Source organism: Cherax quadricarinatus, chromosome 28 (genome assembly GCF_038502225.1).
Source record: "Cherax quadricarinatus isolate ZL_2023a chromosome 28, ASM3850222v1, whole genome shotgun sequence".
NCBI classification, from domain to species: Eukaryota; Metazoa; Arthropoda; class Malacostraca; order Decapoda; family Parastacidae; genus Cherax; species Cherax quadricarinatus.
This window is the reverse complement of record NC_091319.1, coordinates 24537437-24558651: the sequence shown is the minus strand read 5'-3', so window position 1 is coordinate 24558651 and position 21215 is coordinate 24537437. Positions and strand designations below refer to the sequence as shown.

Below are 21215 nucleotides of genomic sequence, written 5' to 3'. Positions count from 1 at the left end.
CAGTTAAAATTCGTATTTTTCGTGCTTTATGTTGTAAATAAAAAATTATCTTGTATTAACAATATAAAATAATAATAATAATAATAATATTAATAATAATAATAATAATAATAATAATAATAATTATTATTATTATTATTATTATTATTATTATTATTATTATTATTATTATTATTATTATTATTATTTAAATTAAGGCTTTATTCATAAATATTTGTACTTTTCTCGGTGATTTTACAATAACTTAGAATCATTAACCATGTTAACAGTTAGAAGTTTGTTACTGATTAAACCGACAAATTCACCCACATGATTTACACTTTCTAGCACATATATTGACAATAGACGACTCTTCGCTCTAGTTAGAGCTTTATCAAAGCTTGACAGAGTCTACCCTCTTTATATTTACTCTGCACCAAGTGTCTTCCTTCCATTATTGATACATAAAAGTTAGCCACAGAAATAATCACGATGCAGGTGCTTAGTAGGCTAATACAACGACTCCACGTTTAACCCACAAACTGTAAATTGCTAATTCATTGAGATGACTTTTCGGTCCCTCCTAAACCGTTATCAGGTCACACTCAAGAAGGGTTGGTTGGTTGATTGGTTAATAGGGTTTAAAGCCTGCCGACTAGACAAGAGTTATTAAGTTTGCACATAACCTGTTATTAGTGCATATGCGCTGGGAGATACAGTATAATAGAGGTTTTCATTTACCACTGGAGGTGTCGGCTGTGACGGTGGAGAGGCTGAATAAGATGATTTACATGGAGCTCCGTCAAGCGGGTGAAGAAGACCCAATCAAACTTGAGACCATCTTTAAGAAGTACCAGTATGTGCTGCACCCTCAGCACTTCCACTTAGTGGGCATCAAGCACTCCCTCTCTCAGGTGAGTGGGCATCAAGCACTCCCTCTCTCAGGTGTGTGAGCATCAAGCACTCCCTCTCTCAGGTGAGTGAGCATCAAGCACTCCCTCTCTCAGGAGAGTGAGCATCAAGCACTCCCTCTCTCAGGTGAGTGAGCATCAAGCACTCCCTCTCTCAGGTGAGTGGGCATCAAGCACCCCCCTCTCTCAGGTGAGTGAGCATCAAGCACTCCCTCTCTCAGGAGAGTGAGCATCAAGCACTCCCTCTCTCAGGTGAGTGGGCATCAAGCACTCCCTCTCTCAGGTGAGTGGGCATCAAGCAGTCCCTCTCTCAGGTGAGTGGGCATCAAGCACTCCCTCTCTCAGGTGAGTGGGCATCAAGCACTCCCTCTCTCAGGTGAGTGGGCATCAAGCACTCCCTCTCTCAGGTGAGTGGGCATCAAGCACTCCCTCTCTCAGGTGAGTGAGCATCAAGCACTCCCTCTCTCAGGTGAGTGAGCATCAAGCACTCCCTCTCTCAGGTGAGTGGGCATCAAGCACTTCCTCTCTCAGGTGAGTGGGCATCAAGCACTCCCTCTCTCAGGTGAGTGGGCATCAAGCACTCCCTCTCTCAGGTGAGTGGGCATCAAGCACTCCCTCTCTCAGGTGAGTGAGCATCAAGCACTCCCTCTCTCAGGTGAGTGGGCATCAAGCACTCCCTCTCTCAGGTGAGTGAGCATCAAGCACTCCCTCTCTCAGGTGAGTGGGCATCAAGCACTCCCTCTCTCAGGTGAGTGGGCATCAAGCACTCCCTCTCTCAGGTGAGTGGGCATCAAGCACTCCCTCTCTCAGGTGAGTGGGCATCAAGCACTCCCTCTCAGGTGAGTGAGCATCAAGCACTCCCTCTCTCAGGTGAGTGGGCATCAAGCACTCCCTCTCTCAGGTGAGTGAGCATCAAGCACTCCCTCTCTCAGGTGAGTGGGCATCAAGCACTCCCTCACCTGAGTGGGCATCAAGCACTCCCTCAGGTGAGTGGGCATCAAACACTCCCTCTCTCAGGTGTGTGAGCATCAAGTGCTCCCTCTCTCAGGTGAGTGGGCATCAAGCACTCCCTCTTTCAGGTGAGTGAGCATCAAGCACTCCCTCTCTCAGGTGAGTGGGCATCAAGCACTCCCTCTCTCAGGTGAGTGGGCATCAAGCACTCCCTCTCTCAGGTGAGTGGGCATCAAGCACTCCCTCTCTCAGGTGAGTGGGCATCAAGCACTCCCTCATCTGAGTGGGCATCAAGCACTCCCTCCCTCAGGTGAGTGAGTATCAAACACGCCCTCTCTCAGGTGAGTGGGCATCAAGCACTCCCTCTCTCAGGTGAGTGGGCATCAAGCACTCCCTCAGGTGAGTGGGCATCAAGCACTCCCTCTCTCAGGTGAGTGGGCATCAAGCACCCCCCTCTCTCAGGTGAGTGGGCATCAAGCACTCCCTCTCTCAGGTGAGTGAACATCAAACACTCCCTCTCCCAGGTGAGTGGGCGTCAAGCACTCCCTCTCTCAGGTGAGTGGGCATCAAGCACTCCCTCTCTCAGGTGAGTGAGCATCAAGCACTCCCTCTCTCAGGTGAGTGGGCATCAAGCACTCCCTCTCTCAGGTGAGTGGGCATCAAGCACTCCCTCTCTCAGGTGAGTGAACATCAAACACTCCCTCTCCCAGGTGAGTGGGCATCAAGCACTCCCTCTCTCAGGTGAGTGGGAGGAAGCACTGCCTCTCTCAGGTGAGTGGGAGGAAGCACTGCCTCTCTCAGGTAAGTGGGAGGAAGCACTGCCTCTCTCAGGTAAGTGGGAGGAAGCACTGCCTCTCTCAGGTAAGTGGGAGGAAGCACTGCCTCTCTCAGGTAAGTGGGAGGAAGCACTGCCTCTCTCAGGTAAGTGGGAGGAAGCACTGCCTCTCTCAGGTAAGTGGGAGGAAGCACTGCCTCTCTCAGGTAAGTGGGAGGAAGCACTGCCTCTCTCAGGTAAGTGGGAGGAAGCACTGCCTCTCTCAGGTGAGTGGGAGGAAGCACTGCCTCTCTCAGGTAAGTGGGAGGAAGCACTGCCTCTCTCAGGTAAGTGGGAGGAAGCACTGCCTCTCTCAGGTGAGTGGGAGGAAGCACTGCCTCTCTCAGGTAAGTGGGAGGAAGCACTGCCTCTCTCAGGTGAGTGGGAGGAAGCACTGCCTCTCTCAGGTAAGTGGGAGGAAGCACTGCCTCTCTCAGGTAAGTGGGAGGAAGCACTGCCTATCTCAGGTGAGTGGGAGGAAGCACTGCCTCTCTCAGGTGAGTGGGAGGAAGCACTGCCTATCTCAGGTAAGTGGGAGGAAGCGCTGCCTATCTCAGGTGAGTGGGAGGAAGCACTGCCTCTCTCAGGTAAGTGGGAGGAAGCACTGCCTCTCTCAGGTAAGTGGGAGGAAGCACTGCCTCTCTCAGGTGACTGGGAGGAAGCACTGCCTCTCTCAGGTGAGTGGGAGGAAGCACTGCCTCTCTCAGGTGAGTGGGAGGAAGCACTGCCTCTCTCAGGTAAGTGGGAGGAAGCACTGCCTCTCTCAGGTAAGTGGGAGGAAGCACTGCCTCTCTCAGGTAAGTGAGAGGAAGCACTGCCTCTCTCAGGTAAGTGAGAGGAAGCACTGCCTCTCTCAGGTGAGTGGGAGGAAGCACTGCCTCTCTCAGGTAAGTGGGAGGAAGCACTGCCTCTCTCAGGTGAGTGGGAGGAAGCACTGCCTCTCTCAGGTGAGTGGGAGGAAGCACTGCCTCTCTCAGGTAAGTGGGAGGAAGCACTGCCTCTCTCAGGTAAGTGGGAGGAAGCACTGCCTCTCTCAGGTAAGTGGGAGGAAGCACTGCCTCTCTCAGGTAAGTGGGAGGAAGCACTGCCTCTCTCAGGTAAGTGGGAGGAAGCACTGCCTCTCTCAGGTAAGTGGGAGGAAGCACTGCCTCTCTCAGGTGACTGGGAGGAAGCACTGCCTCTCTCAGGTAAGTGGGAGGAAGCACTGCCTCTCTCAGGTAAGTGAGAGGAAGCACTGCCTCTCTCAGGTAAGTGGGAGGAAGCACTGCCTCTCTCAGGTAAGTGGGAGGAAGCACTGCCTCTCTCAGGTGAGTGGGAGGAAGCACTGCCTCTCTCAGGTGAGTGGGAGGAAGCACTGCCTCTCTCATGTGAGTGGGAGAAAGCACTGCCTCTCTCAGGTGACTGGGAGGAAGCACTGCCTCTCTCAGGTAAGTGGGAGGAAGCACTGCCTCTCTCAGGTGAGTGGGAGGAAGCACTGCCTCTCTCAGGTAAGTGGGAGGAAGCACTGCCTCTCTCAGGTGAGTGGGAGGAAGCACTGCCTCTCTCAGGTGAGTGGGAGGAAGCACTGCCTCTCTCAGGTAAGTGGGAGGAAGCACTGCCTCTCTCAGGTAAGTGGGAGGAAGCACTGCCTCTCTCAGGTAAGTGGGAGGAAGCACTGCCTCTCTCAGGTAAGTGAGAGGAAGCACTGCCTCTCTCAGGTAAGTGGGAGGAAGCACTGCCTCTCTCAGGTAAGTGGGAGGAAGCACTGCCTCTCTCAGGTAAGTGGGAGGAAGCACTGCCTCTCTCAGGTAAGTGGGAGGAAGCACTGCCTCTCTCAGGTAAGTGGGAGGAAGCACTGCCTCTCTCAGGTAAGTGGGAGGAAGCACTGCCTCTCTAAGGTAAGTGGGAGGAAGCACTGCCTCTCTCAGGTAAGTGGGAGGAAGCACTGCCTCTCTCAGGTAAGTGGGAGGAAGCACTGCCTCTCTCAGGTAAGTGGGAGGAATCACTGCCTCTCTAAGGTGAGTGGAAGGAAGCACTGCCTCTCTCAGGTAAGTGGGAGGAAGCACTGCCTCTCTCAGGTAAGTGGGAGGAAGCACTGCCTCTCTCAGGTAAGTGGGAGGAAGCACTGCCTCTCTCAGGTAAGTGGGAGGAAGCACTGCCTCTCTCAGGTAAGTGGGAGGAAGCACTGCCTCTCTCAGGTAAGTGGGAGGAAGCACTGCCTCTCTCAGGTAAGTGGGAGGAAGCACTGCCTCTCTCAGGTGAGTGGGAGGAAGCACTGCCTCTCTCAGGTAAGTGGGAGGAAGCACTGCCTCTCTCAGGTAAGTGGGAGGAAGCACTGCCTCTCTCAGGTGAGTGGGAGGAAGCACTGCCTCTCTCAGGTAAGTGGGAGGAAGCACTGCCTCTCTCAGGTGAGTGAGAGGAAGCACTGCCTCTCTCAGGTAAGTGGGAGGAAGCACTGCCTCTCTCAGGTAAGTGGGAGGAAGCACTGCCTCTCTCAGGTGAGTGGGAGGAAGCACTGCCTCTCTCAGGTAAGTGGGAGGAAGCACTGCCTCTCTCAGGTGAGTCAGGTGTGTGGGAGGAAGCACTGCCTCTCTCAGGTGAGTGGGAGGAAGCACTGCCTCTCTCAGGTAAGTGGGAGGAAGCACTGCCTCTCTCAGGTAAGTGGGAGGAAGCACTGCCTCTCTCAGGTAAGTGGGAGGAAGCACTGCCTCTCTCAGGTGAGTGGGAGGAAGCACTGCCTCTCTCAGGTAAGTGGGAGGAAGCACTGCCTCTCTCAGGTGAGTGGGAGGAAGCACTGCCTCTCTCAGGTGAGTGGGAGGAAGCACTGCCTCTCTCAGGTAAGTGGGAGGAAGCACTGCCTCTCTCAGGTAAGTGGGAGGAAGCACTGCCTCTCTCAGGTAAGTGGGAGGAAGCACTGCCTCTCTAAGGTGAGTGGGAGGAAGCACTGCCTCTCTAAGGTGAGTGGGAGGAAGCACTGCCTCTCTAAGGTGAGTGGGAGGAAGCACTGCCTCTCTAAGGTGAGTGGGAGGAAGTCTCTATCAGCGTTACATTAATGGGGAAGAGTTAATCCCATAGGTGTCATACAGTGCCTAGGGTAATGAAATTTAATCATGTTTGACCCGAGGAAGAGGAGTGGTACCTCCCATTCCATGGATCAGGAGACTTTCTCCCTTGGAAGATAATCTGCCTTGGAAAGTTATCATAATGTGATTATCACTAATTGTGTCACATTCTTTAGTAGTGGATATACAGTCCATATGATGCATTACACTATGACGTATTTCTGCAGGCGTTGGAGCCCCTCATGATCAGGGTCTCAAAATTTATTTCTGGAGGCGTTGGAGCCCTCATGGCCAGGGTCTCAAAATTGTATTTCTGGAGGCATTGGAGCCCCTCATGATCAGGGTCTCAATATTGTATTTCTGGAGGTGTTGGAGCCCCTCTTGATCAGGGTCTCAAAATTTATTTCTGGAGGCGTTGGAGCCCTCATGGCCAGGGTCTCAAAATTGTATTTCTGGAGGCATTGGAGCCCCTCATGATCAGGGTCTCAATATTGTATTTCTGGAGGCGTTAGAGCCCCTCATGATCAAGGTTTCAAAATCGTAAGGTTCTGTCCCTGCTGTGATTCACCCTTGCCAGATAAAGTTTTGGATAGTCATTTTCCGCCTCTTTGATGTAGCTACCTCACTCAATCTGGCTGGTGGCTCATCTCACTCAGGCTGGCTGGTGGCTTACCTTAGTCTGGTTGGTGGCTCACCTTACTCAGTTTGATTCGTGGCTCACCTTACTCAATCTGGCAGGTGGCTCATCTTACTCAGTCTGGCTGGTGGCTTATCTTACTTAGTCTGGCTGGTGGCTCACCTTACTCAGTCTGGCTGGTGGCTCATCTTACTCAGTCTGGCTGGTGGCTCACCTTACTCAGTCTGGCTGGTGGATCATCTTACTCAGTCTGGTTGGTGGCTCACCTTACTCAATCTGGTAGGTGGCTCACCTTACTCAATCTGGCTGGTGGCTCATCTTACTTAATCTGGCTGGTGGCTCACCTTACTCAGTCTGGCTGGTGGCTCACCTTACTCAGTCTGGTTGATGGCTCACCTTACTCAATCTGGAAGGTGGCTCACCTTACTCAATCTGGCTGGTGGCTCATCTTACTCAGTCTGGCTGGTGACTCATCTTACTCAGTCTGGCTGGTGGCTCACCTTACTCAGACTGGCAGTGGGCTCGCCTTACTCAGGCTGACAGGTGGCTCACCTTACTCAGTCTGGCTGGTGGCTCACCTTACTCAGTCTGGCAGGTGGCTCACCTTATTCAGATTGGCAGGTGGCTCACCTTACTCAGGCTGGTAGGTGGCTCACCTTACTCAGTCTAGCTGGTGGCTCACCTTACTCAGACTGGCAGGTGGCTCACCTTGCTCAGGTTGGCAGGTGACTCACCTTACTCAGGCTGGCAAGTGACTCACCTTACTCAGGTTGGCAGGTGGCTCATCATACTCAGGCTGGCAGGTGGCTCATCTTACCCAGGCTGGCAGGTGGCTCACCATACTCAGGCTGGCAGGTGGCTCATCTTACCCAGTCTGGCAGGTGGCTCACCTTCCTCAGGCTGGCAGGTGGCTCACCTTAGTCTGGCAGGTGGCTCACCTTATTCAGATTGGCAGGTGGCTCATCTTACTCAGGCTGGTAGGTGGCTCACCTTACTCAGTCTAGCTGGTGGCTCACCTTACTCAGACTGGCAGGTGGCTCACCTTGCTCAGGCTGGCAGGTGACTCACCTTACTCAGGCTGGCAGGTGACTCACCTTACTCAGGTTGGCAGGTGGCTCACCTTACTCAGGCTGGCAGGTGGCTCACCATACTCAGGCTGGCAGGTGGCTCATCTTACCCATGCTGGCAGGTGGCTCACCTTACTCAGGTTGGCAGGTGGCTCACCATACTCAGGCTGGCAGGTGGCTCACCATACTCAGGCTGGCAGGTGGCTCATCTTACTCATGCCTCTTTATATCCCTTTATTATATATACAAGATCTGTTTCTTCCTCTCATCTTTCATTCATTATGATGAATTAATGATTCTCTCTCTCTCTATCTCTCTCTCTCTCTCTCTCTCTCTCTCTCCCTCTCTCTCTCTCTCTCTCTCTCTCTCTCTCTCTCTCTCTCTCTCTCTCTCTCTCTCTCTCCCTCTCTCTCTCTCCAGTATATAAATAGGGCTAATAATATAAAATCTTTCTTCTTTATACCTTTATTAATGCATAAAATGTAGTCTTACACTGACATTTACATTTGTTATTTAAGCCACACTGTGTGGCTTTCTTGGGTTGCTAACCCTCTTTCTTTATATTTGCATAATATCAACATGACTATTCACTCTAATCTATATTTCTTTCTATGATTCTCATCTATATCTGAATTCTCATAATCTAGTAACTTAGAACAATTCAAAATGTATCTTTTGTCATCAAAGGAGGAGAGTCCTCTCTTCCTAATATTGATGCTATAGCTTTCTCTTATAACATTAGTTATTCCCCTACATTCACATGTTTCCATATCTGGGATAAACAGTACACTCTTATACCTCTCGTGGATTAACAGTGACATGATATGTGTTGGGATCCCTTAGCTCTGTGTGCATTTTGACTTTGCCCTGCTAAAGACAAATATAGACGAATCAGCTAAAGAAGACTCAAAGAATCTTGATATCTAACTTTGCCCACCTCTAACATATGTGTTCTCTATCAATTCTTTAAGAGTAATCCCCAAATCGTTCGATATATGACACAACCTATTGTGTTAATTGCAATGACCACAATAGTCTCTTAGATATTTTCATTGTCAAAGTGTGGTCATGGTAGACGTGTTTAGACTTTGAATCTTCAGATACCTTCCCATGTAGTTCACATGTTTTCTGGACTGTAAATTAAACATTATCCATTGGGGTTGATAATTAAGCTGTAATGTCTCCTGTCTTTTAATAATTTCTCAATTCCTATTCACTTTCCTAATGAAGTGGTTGATTAAATCCATCCCTTTATAGGCTTTCTTGCTAATGACTTCCCCATCCCTATCAGTACTCATATATAAGTATACATTTACCTTATGGTACTCATCAATTTTTCAGGCATGATGCTGTCAAGGGCACATTCAAAATTGAATGCGACATACTCGAGTGACTGTGTTCATAATTTTTAAACTTTATTGTCTCTCCTTCCTGGAAAAAAAGTGTTTGATTTATCTTGCAACTGCCTTCGTGCAATTCTAACTGTTCCTGAATACTTATTTTCATTAAACATGACAATGTGCCATGTTTTCTTCGCATTATGTCATATTGCTCAAGTAGCCATGAAAATCTTTAATCAACAATAAATGACTCATTTAAAATCATGACAGCAGTGGTGGGCAGAGTTCCTCTAATCCTCTAATGGCTCATTAGTGGAACTAACTTTTTGTTTAGCAGATTAGCATTTCTGATAACTTTGGAAACTGTTAGTGGATCAATTAACTTCTGCTAAATAAAGTTCTGCTAACTCGGAGTCCGCTAAAAAAAATCATACGTTGTTGGTAGTCGGAAAGCAATGCCTTATCAAAGGCGGACATGTTTGTTCCTGTCTGTTGTGGAGACCATCATCAAGGGACAGGCGGCGAGCCTCTACAACTTGAAGTCCCATATTAATAGGAAACACCCAGTGCACGCCATCAAGTTTGAGGAGAGAATCAAGACCGGATCTTCCCGTGGAAAACACGGGCAATCTTCTTGTGGCAGCGCCACTAGCAGGAGCAGCAATTAGTCGTCACAGCTGCCTGCAAAGAGAGCATGCCAGACCACCATTGGCGATACATTTGTTGCTGCTGGCACTAGCGTTTGTCAGTCTGTGGTGGACACAAAGATTGTGGCCCAATTCATCTGCAACATGCTACTGCTGCTTGTAGTGGAATCCCCCATCTTTGTCAGCCTGATCAAGACGCTGACCCCCAGCAAGACGTTGATGTCCCACTGCGCCCTAGGCAGGAGGATTTTGGTCAGCCATAAACAGCTGGAGGAGTATCTTATAAGGTATTTATGAGTTATAAGTGCTTATTAAACTACTACTATAGCTTTTTTTATATTTTCTTAATTTTCGTGGGTATTGCAAGTTACGAAAGTTTAGGAGTACAGTACCTTTCCCAGTAACTTTTCTCGGTGTTTACTTTTCAAAAATTGCTGATGATGTAACAAGTAACGTATCGTTATCGGATTGTAGTGAAGTAAAATTAATGACAGACTTAAGTAAAAGTAAAAGTAGTGAGCAATTTCAGTACTTTTTACAAAGTAAATACCGAAAAAAGTTACTTAAGTGCAGTACTCAAGTAGTTTTACTTTGGTACTTATACTCGAGTATAAGTCTTAAGAGTAAAAGTAGAAGACCAAAAACTAAACCGAATCTGAATTCATGGAAAAAGTCAGCGGTTAGCGGTTAGCATTAACTTCCGCTAATTTGTTTCGGCCGTTTAGCAGTTTAGAGTCAGCGGAGCTAATTTTTTAGTTAATGGATTAGCTGTTAGCGAAGCTAACTTTTCGGTTAGCTGTGCCCACTACTGAAAGACAGTGATACAATTATTTATGTATTCCTTATTACTCTTTCTACACAAACCAATGAAGGACACATCTTTATTGTGACTTAGCTGGTAGGTGAATACAGAAACATTATTGTCACTTTTAATATATCCATCTTCTTCCTTGTTAATGGGTACTCATTAGTGCTAGACTTAACTTTAACGCAAACATCTTGTTTTTAGTATTTACGCTTCAAGAAATATCTTTCCATGGTAGTAACATGGAACACTCACAATCCATCATTTATCTCAGGGAGTTAAAAATGAACTCTCTAGAATGTAATTCTTTGCGTAATTTACATATGACCAAATTCTAAACTTTATTTTCTAGTGTTAGAAATTCCAAAAGAAAGAACTCAGTGTAATCATTGATGAAAGCAGTTCCATCATGGTTATTCAAATCTTTCTCACATCTAGCCATTATATATTCTACTCATTTGTCCCGAATATCGACCAAGTCCTGAATATCGAAGATCTCAAATGGAACGTTAATGACAAACTGATCATTCTGGAGGTCATACTATTTTTTATAGTTCTTATTAATAATCAAGGGTCGAATGGTACATCTGAATATATATTAGAGATATACCAGTATACCAGATTTTTGTGAACAAGACCTAGCCATATTTTAATTTGGCCAACAAAGACTCTTAAACATTTTATTTCATAATCTCCAACGAATTTGTGATACTAACACGACACAAAGACGACAGATTATGCTTAACAATTTTGAAATAATGAAGAGGATGTGTGGGGTTAAAGGCAAAAGTGATAAGACCAAAGTGTAGAGGAGAGAAATATCTCGAGACAGAGTTGAATAAGGTAATGGAAGAAGTGAAAAGATGATGATATATTTCCAGTGGGCATATTCGACCACATGTATCAAGCAGCTATTAATGATGAACGTAAGTATTTGTTTTATGTCGATACCTTACAGGTATTATACATATATTGTTGTCGTTTATATAGTGAAATCAAACATATTGTTTGAAATAAGATTATTTCAATACCTTACAAGTGATATTCAAATATTATTTGTTGAAGTTTAATTCTTTAAGGTATTGGATTTAAATGGACACCTAATGGCTAAAAACTAACAGATATGGAAGCTAACCCACAGGGTGAGAAAAGTGCCTCAGCACTGAGCTCAGCCAAAGGAGGGAGAAGACTCCCTAGAAGCAGCCTTAAGGTTGCATGAGGGGGATCACCAGCAGCAAACCGACAAAAAACACCAAAGAGAGCAGCTCGTTCCACCCTCTCCTGGACATTTTTCATATAGGAAGTGCTTCTCTTCAACTAGGCAACGTGTAACATTAGGAATTTCACATGTACACTCTGATTCATCACAATGTGGCCCCTCTCATTACCCTCACAACATGAGGTATGAGTCTTCTCAAGTTGATAAATTCCTCACTGAGTTAGAATTTAGTGAGAATTTTGATAGGAGGCACAGCTGGCCAAACTTAAGCTGAAAGCAACTAGGACCGATGGAGACTCGGTAACTCCTCAGAGTAATAAACAGTAATTGGTTATGAATAAATGCCTGTGCCCATACAATTAATGTTGCAGAAGAAGCGACGTTTGGTAGATAAGTTACAAATTTATATATATGGAATATTAGTTCCCTATATTATGGTTAAGGACGTATTAAATATGCACAGGATGTATACTCTGAGAGAAGTTTTTCAGTGTATATGCACTAAGGGTTTACTTTTTATGTGTATTTTAGGCATGTGTGTGTATTTTAGATGTGTATGTGTCAGTGACATTCTGTTTCAAGGTCAGTAAAATAGCTAAACTCACAAAATGCTTCAGCAAACATTCGGCGACTAAGCAATGGGTCGAACACAGTGTTCTGAATTATTTTTTTTATTCTGAGTAGGACGAATATCAGTTGAGGATGATGAACACTCGGTCATCCATCAACGTCAAAAACAGAAGCCAATGTTAAAAAACTGAGGAAGGCTGCTTACAAATATCGTCGTCAGAGTATGCAGGACACTGCAAATACTGTGGGAATTCCTTATGGGTCGTGTCAAAGCATTTTCATTAAAAATTTGTACATAAGGTAGTGGCATAACAATGCTCCTTGTCACATGGCACTGTCCAGCATTTTCTGGCGCAAAACAACATAGTGGTCGTTCCCCACCCTCCCTACTCCTCAGATCTTGCCCCCTGTGACTTCTTTCTCTCCCTTAAAATTAAAATGGTACTCAAGGGGCAGTGTGTTTTAAAGATGTGGAGGAGATTCAAGCAGAAATGCAGGCTGCTTTGGATGCTGTTAGGAAAAAAGAGTTCCAGAAGTGTTTCAAGAGGTGGCAGAGTCGCTGGTGCCAGGGAAAGTACTTCCAGGGAGAAAATTTCAACCAGGTGAATATGTGAGCCTATTTTTTCTTTATTTTTTTCGTGGCATTCTGGGATCTTTTTGATAGCACCTCATATGTAGTGAGTGAGGTCAGGGGCTAAAGGGTAGAGCTGGTTGATGCTTGTTTCCTGCTTGAGGTTAGATTTGTTTGGTAAGGTAGACCCTTGTAAGTTTCGCGATCGTAGCTCGCATTTTCAATATTCAATATTCTATTTAAATTTATCTTTTTAATTTCCATTTTGGCATGCTAGAGTGGAATTATTGATGTGCATTACTGTCATGAAGCTTTTCTTCCACCCCTTGGACGAGACCCTTGTTTTGTTGTGGGGGAGTCGTAGCATCAGTGCTTGGTGTCAACAAGCTAGTTAGTCTGTCTGGACACGTATCATACGATGGTCTCTCTCTGGTCATTGGTCTATTTTCTATCAGATCATCACCCAGTCTCGTCTCTGGATATTAATCATGGCACTCAAAAGCTATACTAGTAATGCTAAAGATGCCAAGATGATTATGCATGAAACTCTCTCTCAGTACATTATTTCACTCACTGACAATTCTCTTGCTTAATCAGTATTTTTCCAAATTTCTTCTGAATTAAATTTTAAAGCATAATAATTTTGGAAATTATTGTAGTCATCGGCAGGCAGACGGCAGTATATAATGCAATCAGCTTCGTGTGGTATCAGCAAACATCACAACTTTTCTCAGTCACAAATACTAAATTATACCATTAGAACATGGAAGTGGAGGAGCACTGTCTAAGGCCCACTGGCACACATACATAATGAGGCCATTATTGAGAAATAATGTAACGGAGAACATAGCACCTCTTCTCTCCTAAGAGAGGATTTTTGGTGAGTTGGAGAACATATTAATGAGGACTAATGCATGCCTTTAATTCTTTTCCACTTAAAATGAAGTTTTTTTTTAATGGCGGTGAGCAGGGAACCATGGCTTACAAATGAACCTTCAAACCGCTAGAGTCAAGAATATAATGTCGCAGGAGAAAAAATATCACTCATCAGAGGAGGATGATAGAGATGAGTGAATGTAGTGTCTGCACGCAAGAAATTGCAGCAGAGTTTGGACTTTCTAGAGCAACTGTATATCGTTAGGTTAAGAGGTACGAGTAGGAACAAACTCTTAAGAACGATCTCAAGAGTCATCAGTTTACCAGTGCGGTCGCTATTAGAGATCGTCTACAGTTTACTGCGTCAACCCCAGATAATTAGACGACAATTATATGAGAATGGAATCCATCACAGAATCGAGCCAAAAAAAAGTAAGTTAACCGACAAACATCATCAGTTTCTATTGCTATTTGCACAATAATATTTGAGTGAAGTATTGCAAGATTGGCCAAGGGTTATTTTCTTCATTGAGAAGACATTCTTGTTTGCATCTTATGACAAAAATCATTACTGGGAAATAAATAACACCGGGTAAATTATGCATATTTAAGTGTTTTATTTATAACAGTATGAACCTGAACAGCATAGCTTTAAACGTGAATTAATTAATTAATTAATTACTGTAAGACCTAATTTGTTAACACGTTTGTTGTTTCAGTAAGTTGACATTCTCTCCATTTCCACGACTGATACTGTCCTAATAAATTTAGTAAATTAATACATTAACACAGTACTTGACAATACCTGAAGCTCTGGCTCCACCTTTCCCTCCCATGACTCGCCAGTCTCTCACTGTCGACACAATATTGAGCAGGCTGTGCCCTGCCTTTCCCTGCCTCTCCCTGCCTCTCCCTGCCTCTCCCTGCCTCTCCCTGCCTCTCCCTGCCTCTCCTTGCCTCTCCCTGCCTCTCAGTCGCACCACCTACAACTCTTCATCTCACAGTTAATAATGATTTGCATCACTTGTCATTGTTCTGTAAATCCCACCTTTATTATTACACCCTGTAATTTTATAGGATAAGAAAGGGACTCTTGGAATGTGCATAAAAATACAATTATAATGGATTCTGGTTAATTTACTTATAAACACCAGTATGCCTTTTAATAGAAATATATATATATATATATATATATATATATATATATATATATATATATATATATATATATATATATATATATATATATATATATATATATATATATATATATATATATATATATATATATATATATATGAATTAAATTAAAAAGTAGTAAAGGAAATATAGAAATAAGAGGAAAATAAAGACTGGTGAGTGAGGTGAGCCACCTGGCTGCCTAAGTGAGGTCAGCCACTTGGCTGCCTAAGTGAGGTCAGCCACCTGGCTGCCTAAGTGAGGTCAGCCACCTGGCTGCCTGAGTGAGGTGAGCCACCTGGCTGCCTGAGTGAGGTGAGCCACCTGGCTGCCTGAGTGAGGTGAGCCACCTGGCTGCCTGAGTGAGGTAGCTGCATCATATAGGGAAAAAATGACCACCCAGACCTTTAATTGGTGGAGGTGAATCAAAGCTGGGAGAGACCCCTACAGTTCTGAGACCTTTTCCCTGATCATGGAGGGAATTCCAACCCCCAATGGAAATAAGTCACTGACTTTTTTGCTTTATTCCAGGTTCTCTACACATATGCTGCTATGTATGATAATCTGAGTAACTGTATTTGCGTATATCTGAATAAAGTTACTAACAAAAATACGTCATAGTGCGATACATCGTAGGGTGTGTATATCCACTACTTTCTTTCCCATCTCTTGTATTTATTTTTTGTTTTATCACCCATGTCTTATTTTATTTCTCATGCTATTTTATTTCCCATATATTACTTTCTCCATGTTATCCTTTCCCCTGATATATATTATTAGTTCATTACACATATATCATGAGAGGAAATAATTCTCCTCTTCATCAGCTGTTTCCATCTTTCTTCTTCATGTATTGTTTTCACTTTCCTCCATACAACCTTCTGTCTGTGTCGTATATGTACATGCCTGGCTGTCTCCTACTGTGACGTAACCTTGTGTTTGTGTTGTAGATGTACATGCCTAGCTACCTCCTACTGTGACGTAACCTTGTGTTTGTGTCGTAGATGTACGGTCGTGTGGCTGGCTACCTCCTGCCAGACCTGAGCGAGGCACAACTACTGCGGAAGGTGAACTGCTGTAGGGATCTCCTCCAGGTACTCGACGTCCTTGATCCAGGCATCACCAGGCTTAGAGGTATGTTGTCGCTTTCTGTCTCTGTAAACATGATGTATTAGGATATAACTCAGTACGTACCAATCCAGACCAATGAGAACAAGAATATTATATTCAGTGATATACATCGTCCTCCAAACAAAACCAGAAGGATGGTGTCCTTTTGTATGATGAAATTAAGACAATCTGAAGGAACCAAGAGGCAATAATAGTTGGTGACTTTTATCCACCAAACAAACTGGAGCACTCTGTCAGGAGACAAAGTGGGTACCAGACTCATAATGATGATTAAGGACAATTTTCTAATTCAAATTGATACTCAAGCTTCTTGGGACAACAGTATTTTGAATTCTTCTCAGAACATAGATTATGACCTCCAATTATGTAAGGCAGGAGAGAGACAAGGAAACAATAATAACAACATCATTTGATTGAAAAATACAAAGTTTGAGATTCAAATAAAAATATAATAGTTCTCAATCACAGAGCAGAAAATTTTAACAGAATGTGTCCAGGTACCAGTTACGTAAACTGGATCAGACTGTTAAATACTGATAATGTAGATAAAATGTGGAACATATTCAAACGAAATGTTCTAAGTACTGAGAAGAGTAACATTCCGAAAAAGATTATACCTGGAAAAATGTAAGAAGCAGATTGAGTGATGAGAGAACTTATTGAGATCATTCATAACAAAATATAGTGTATATAAGATATTTAAACTGGCTGGTAAGCTCGAAGATCATATTAACCACATAAAGTTACAGAGAGAAAGCAAAGAAAAAAAATCAGAAATGCTAAACGGAGTTTGAAAGACGAACTGCACATAACATCGAAGGTACTTCAAAAGAAGTCTTCCAACACATTGAGGTAGAGGGTAAAAAAACAACAATAGGGCCCTTAACTAGTGATAGCAACAGCAGAATATCAAACAACAATGATATAGCATCTATACTCAACATAGCCTTCGAGTTCGGTTTACAGCTGAACATGACACCCACGTCCCAGGCCACAAAATTAATTTTCCTGACACTGACAAACTAAATGTTGAAGAATTTACCAGCTTTAACATAAAATACTTGGAGATGTTGAATATTAGAATATTAACAAATGAAGAAGTACAGATGAACTGTCTTCTAGAATTATTAAAGAATGTAGAGACCAGACTGCTTACTGACGGTAATATTTAACTAATCATTTTAGGTAATGTGCCAATATATTGGGAACTAACAAATATTACCAACTATCGTGTCATCGTCTTCAAGTCAACTATGGTAAACAAATGAAAATTAAAATTAGAGACAGGATCATTCATTTTCTGGAGAAAAAAAACTAGTAGCCGGAAATCAGCATGGATTCTGCAACAAAAGGTCATGCTTGACTAGCATGCTCGATTTTTTCAATTATACATACAAAAGCTGGGATGAAAAGAGCCCAAGAGATGTACTATATCAAGGCCTTCAACAAGGTACTCCTTCAAGGATTGATGGCTATAATGAAAGCAAGACAAACTTAATACCTGAATAAGTGACTGGCTCAAGAACAGAAAAGAGTGGTATTTAATGAAGAAGTGTCTGAGTGGCTTGCCCTTAAGATCAAAGTTCCCCAGGGATTTGCTCTTGGTCCAGTCTTGTTAAGGTGTCACGTCAGCAGCTAGCCATACTCCTGGAGACCCGTCCATTTGGGTTCGATTTCTGCTGGCTGCGGTATTTCTTTGCACGTAGTTTCGCTTGTTTCTGCCAGGTATATTAAGTATAGTATTGCTCTTGAGGCCAGAACATACAGGAGAACGAAATAGCTGGAGACCATGGCTGAGGCTCACTGGTGTGCAGGGCGTTGAGAAAAAAAACAAGGCTACCTAACGCTATAGCATCTGTGTGTGTGTGTGTGTGTGTGTGTATATATATATATATATATATATATATATATATATATATATATATATATATATATATATATATATATATATATATATATATATATATATATATATGTATATATATTTAACAGAAGAATGGTAATCAGAGACTTTTCACTTCCATTGTGTTCTAAATATTTTTATACCTTACATCACCCACAAAACTTGTAACACCTACTAAGATCCTACCTGGTGTTGCAGGTTTGACCCTCTACGAGCTACATGCTCCGCTGCTGCTGCAGGCCAACAGGGCCTTCCAGAACACTACTATCACCAAGAGTAATTTCCTGCAGCAGTTGCGAGAGGTGGAAGGCTACCTGGACAGGACTATCTACAGCCTCAAGCACGAGCCTCTCTCATCCTTCGAGGGTGAAATCTGTAAGGTAAGTAGGTGAGGGAAGGTGAGAGTGTTCTCTGGGTGGGTGAATAGATGTGTTGGCTGTGTGGGCAGGTGTGTGTTATGTGTTCTCTGGGTGGGCAGGTGTGTGTTTTGTGTTCTCTGGGTGGGCAGGTGTGTGTTATGTGTGTTCTCTGGGTGGGCAGGTGTGTGTTATGTGTGTTCTCTGGGTGGGAAGGTGTGTGTTATGTGTGTTCTCTGGGTGGGCAGGTGTGTGTTATGTGTGTTCTCTGGGTGGGCAGGTGTGTGTTATGTGTGTTCTCTGGGTGGGTAGGTGTGTGTTATGTGTTCTCTGGGTGGGTAGGTGTGTGTTATGTGTGTTCCCTGGGTGGGTAGGTGTGTGTTATGTGTTCTCTGGGTGGGCAGGTGTGTGTTTTGTGTTCTCTGGGTGGGCAGGTGTGTGTTATGTGTGTTCTCTGGGTGGGAAGGTGTGTGTTATGTGTGTTCTCTGGGTGGGCAGGTGTGTGTTATGTGTGTTCTCTGGGTGGGCAGGTGTGTGTTATGTGTGTTCTCTGGGTGGGAAGGTGTGTGTTATGTGTGTTCTCTGGGTGGGCAGGTGTGTGTTATGTGTGTTCTCTGGGTGGGCAGGTGTGTGTTATGTGTGTTCTCTGGGTGGGAAGGTGTGTGTTATGTGTGTTCTCTGGGTGGGCAGGTGTGTGTTATGTGTGTTCTCTGGGTGGGAAGGTGTGTGTTATGTGTGTTCTCTGGGTGGGCAGGTGTGTGTTATGTGTGTTCTCTGGGTGGGCAGGTGTGTGTTATGTGTGTTCTCTGGGTGGGCAGGTGTGTGTTATGTGTGTTCTCTGGGTGGGAAGGTGTGTGTTATGTGTGTTCTCTGGGTGGGCAGGTGTGTGTTATGTGTGTTCTCTGGGTGGGCAGGTGTGTGTTATGTGTGTTCTCTGGGTGGGAAGGTGTGTGTTATGTGTGTTCTCTGGGTGGGCAGGTGTGTGTTTTGTGTTCTCTGGGTGGGCAGGTGTGTGTTATGTGTGTTCTCTGGGTGGGAAGGTGTGTGTTATGTGTGTTCTCTGGGTGGGCAGGTGTGTGTTATGTGTGTTCTCTGGGTGGGCAGGTGTGTGTTATGTGTGTTCTCTGGGTGGGAAGGTGTGTGTTATGTGTGTTCTCTGGGTGGGCAGGTGTGTGTTATGTGTGTTCTCTGGGTGGGAAGGTGTGTGTTATGTGTGTTCTCTGGGTGGGCAGGTGTGTGTTTTGTGTTCTCTGGGTGGGCAGGTGTGTGTTATGTGTGTTGGCGGGTAAATGTTGTGTGTGGGCAGGCGCTCGTGGTGTCTTATACTCGCCAGGTTGTATTTATAAAGGTCGTTTCCTAAGTTCGCAGCACCACATCTAATACTGTTTTTTTTCAGCATTCTGACTTCTAGCAGCCTGGGCCCCTGTTATTTCTTCCTTTAAACTTGTGTATTTAATTTTCCTTAAGATAATTCTGACACCACCAAATGTTATTGTAATAATTAATATACAACTGCAGCATAAATACTACTATAATTATACTAGGGGAAAAGGAATTATCAAAGGTCTCCATCCTATTAATAATCATAATAACCACAATAGGGCAAATGAAGTCAACACTACATTTGTTCAGTTATAATCCCAGTTAGCTTTACATCACACACAGGTTAACATCCCCTGTATTCTTTCAGTGCCTTATCTTAAATATGTTTCAAAACAGTCATAAATACAAATAACTAAACTACCTGTACTTAATTATACATATTAATATTCCTAGCACTGGTAAATTACATTCATTTTTACATAATATTGCCACACAATTCTTCTGCAAACGTCACACCTAAGTTTCACACACCCATATATCTGTGGCTTCAGGAATGCTCCAACCTTTCTCACTTCTTCACTGGCCCTTTACAGTCATATAAAGTTCAAACAGTTCTCTGCCTCTTGATCCCAGGCCCAGATAATGGTGACGCTCCAGAGGAAGCAGCACCACGTCTTCCCTTGACCAAGGCTAGTGAGTAAGGCACCACAGTCTCTGCCACACATCTTAACCTACATAAAATTTCATAAATAAAACTAAAAGCCTAATTACTAGCTTCCTAAGCACTGATAAAATGAGAGGGCTACTTTTAACACCTAAAATGTAAATACTAAATGAGTGGTGAAGGGATCCAGTATGGGCTGGCCTGGAGCCACTACTTGTGCTGATCATCGTAGCAGTAGCAAGTACGTACTCTGGAAGGAGATTGCAAAGATGTTTTCATTTGTTAAGAACCAAAGTCGTCCCAGAACGTTTCTGCGCATTACAGAATGATAAATATTTCTTCAGTCCTACTTTACAACTATTTAAATGTCAGTATATCCTTCTTTCAAAGCAGATACAGTTCTCAGAAACATGCAAACAAAACAATGGTTACTCTTCCTCTCAGGTACACATCTCTCATTTAATCCAATATTATTTCATAATTATGTACAGTAACTCTATAGTCACCAACATTTTCTTGCAAACTTCTCTGATCTTGTAGATCAATGGTTCAGAGAACCAACAAGTTGATAAATGAGACACATATGCAACACTTGGGTATCTTTAATGAGGAAACGTTTCGCCACACAGTGGCTTCATCAGTCCATACAGAGGAGAATGTTGAAGAGCCTAGGCCAGTGGTTCCCAAACTGGGGGTAAATTACCCCCTGGGGGTAATTTAACCATTTTTGGGGGGTAATGGAGGGGTGACAGAAAAAAAGTTATGAATTCTGAAAATCAAGAAAACAATGCGGTACCCGGTATGAGGATTATTTTTAACTTTGTCTTAGTATATAAAGTTGTAAAGTAAACCTATTATAAGTAAGTAATAAAGTTAAACCAAATAACAATAAACATCAAAAACTAATATACAGTATTAGAAAAGAAGAAATATATAGCTAAGTGTGTGGAAACCCAAAAGTATTTTGACAAGTATGCTTCAGGACAAAAGTCACTCAGTAGCCCAGATCGACCTGTCCAGTATGCGTCACTCACTTCCTGAGGCTGCCTCTATTTCACACTGTCAGTTTATCTGTGAGCATCAGCCGAGGTAGACATAAGCTGGTATGAAGCCAAGAATTCCTAAACTAGCTTCAAGTATGCAACTCCATCCATCCCACTGATGTTCTTGACATCTTTGGTAATAGTCATTAGAGATGCACAATGTTCAAATACAATAAATAAAAGAAAAT

The 21215-nt window shown here is 43.9% G+C and overlaps 1 protein-coding gene across 2 annotated transcripts in view; it reads left to right on the top strand.

Moving 5' to 3' along the window:
- The window catches only part of LOC128693319 (SET domain-containing protein SmydA-8), a 62230-nt gene that overhangs the window by 35546 nt on the left and 5469 nt on the right, over positions 1-21215 (top strand). For both annotated transcript variants that reach the window (XM_053782939.2, XM_053782938.2), the window contains exons 10-12: positions 729-893; positions 15612-15741; positions 17840-18021. In XM_053782939.2, the coding sequence (XP_053638914.1) occupies positions 729-893; positions 15612-15741; positions 17840-18021 (477 nt within the window). The remainder of the gene's footprint in view (positions 1-728; positions 894-15611; positions 15742-17839; positions 18022-21215) is intronic.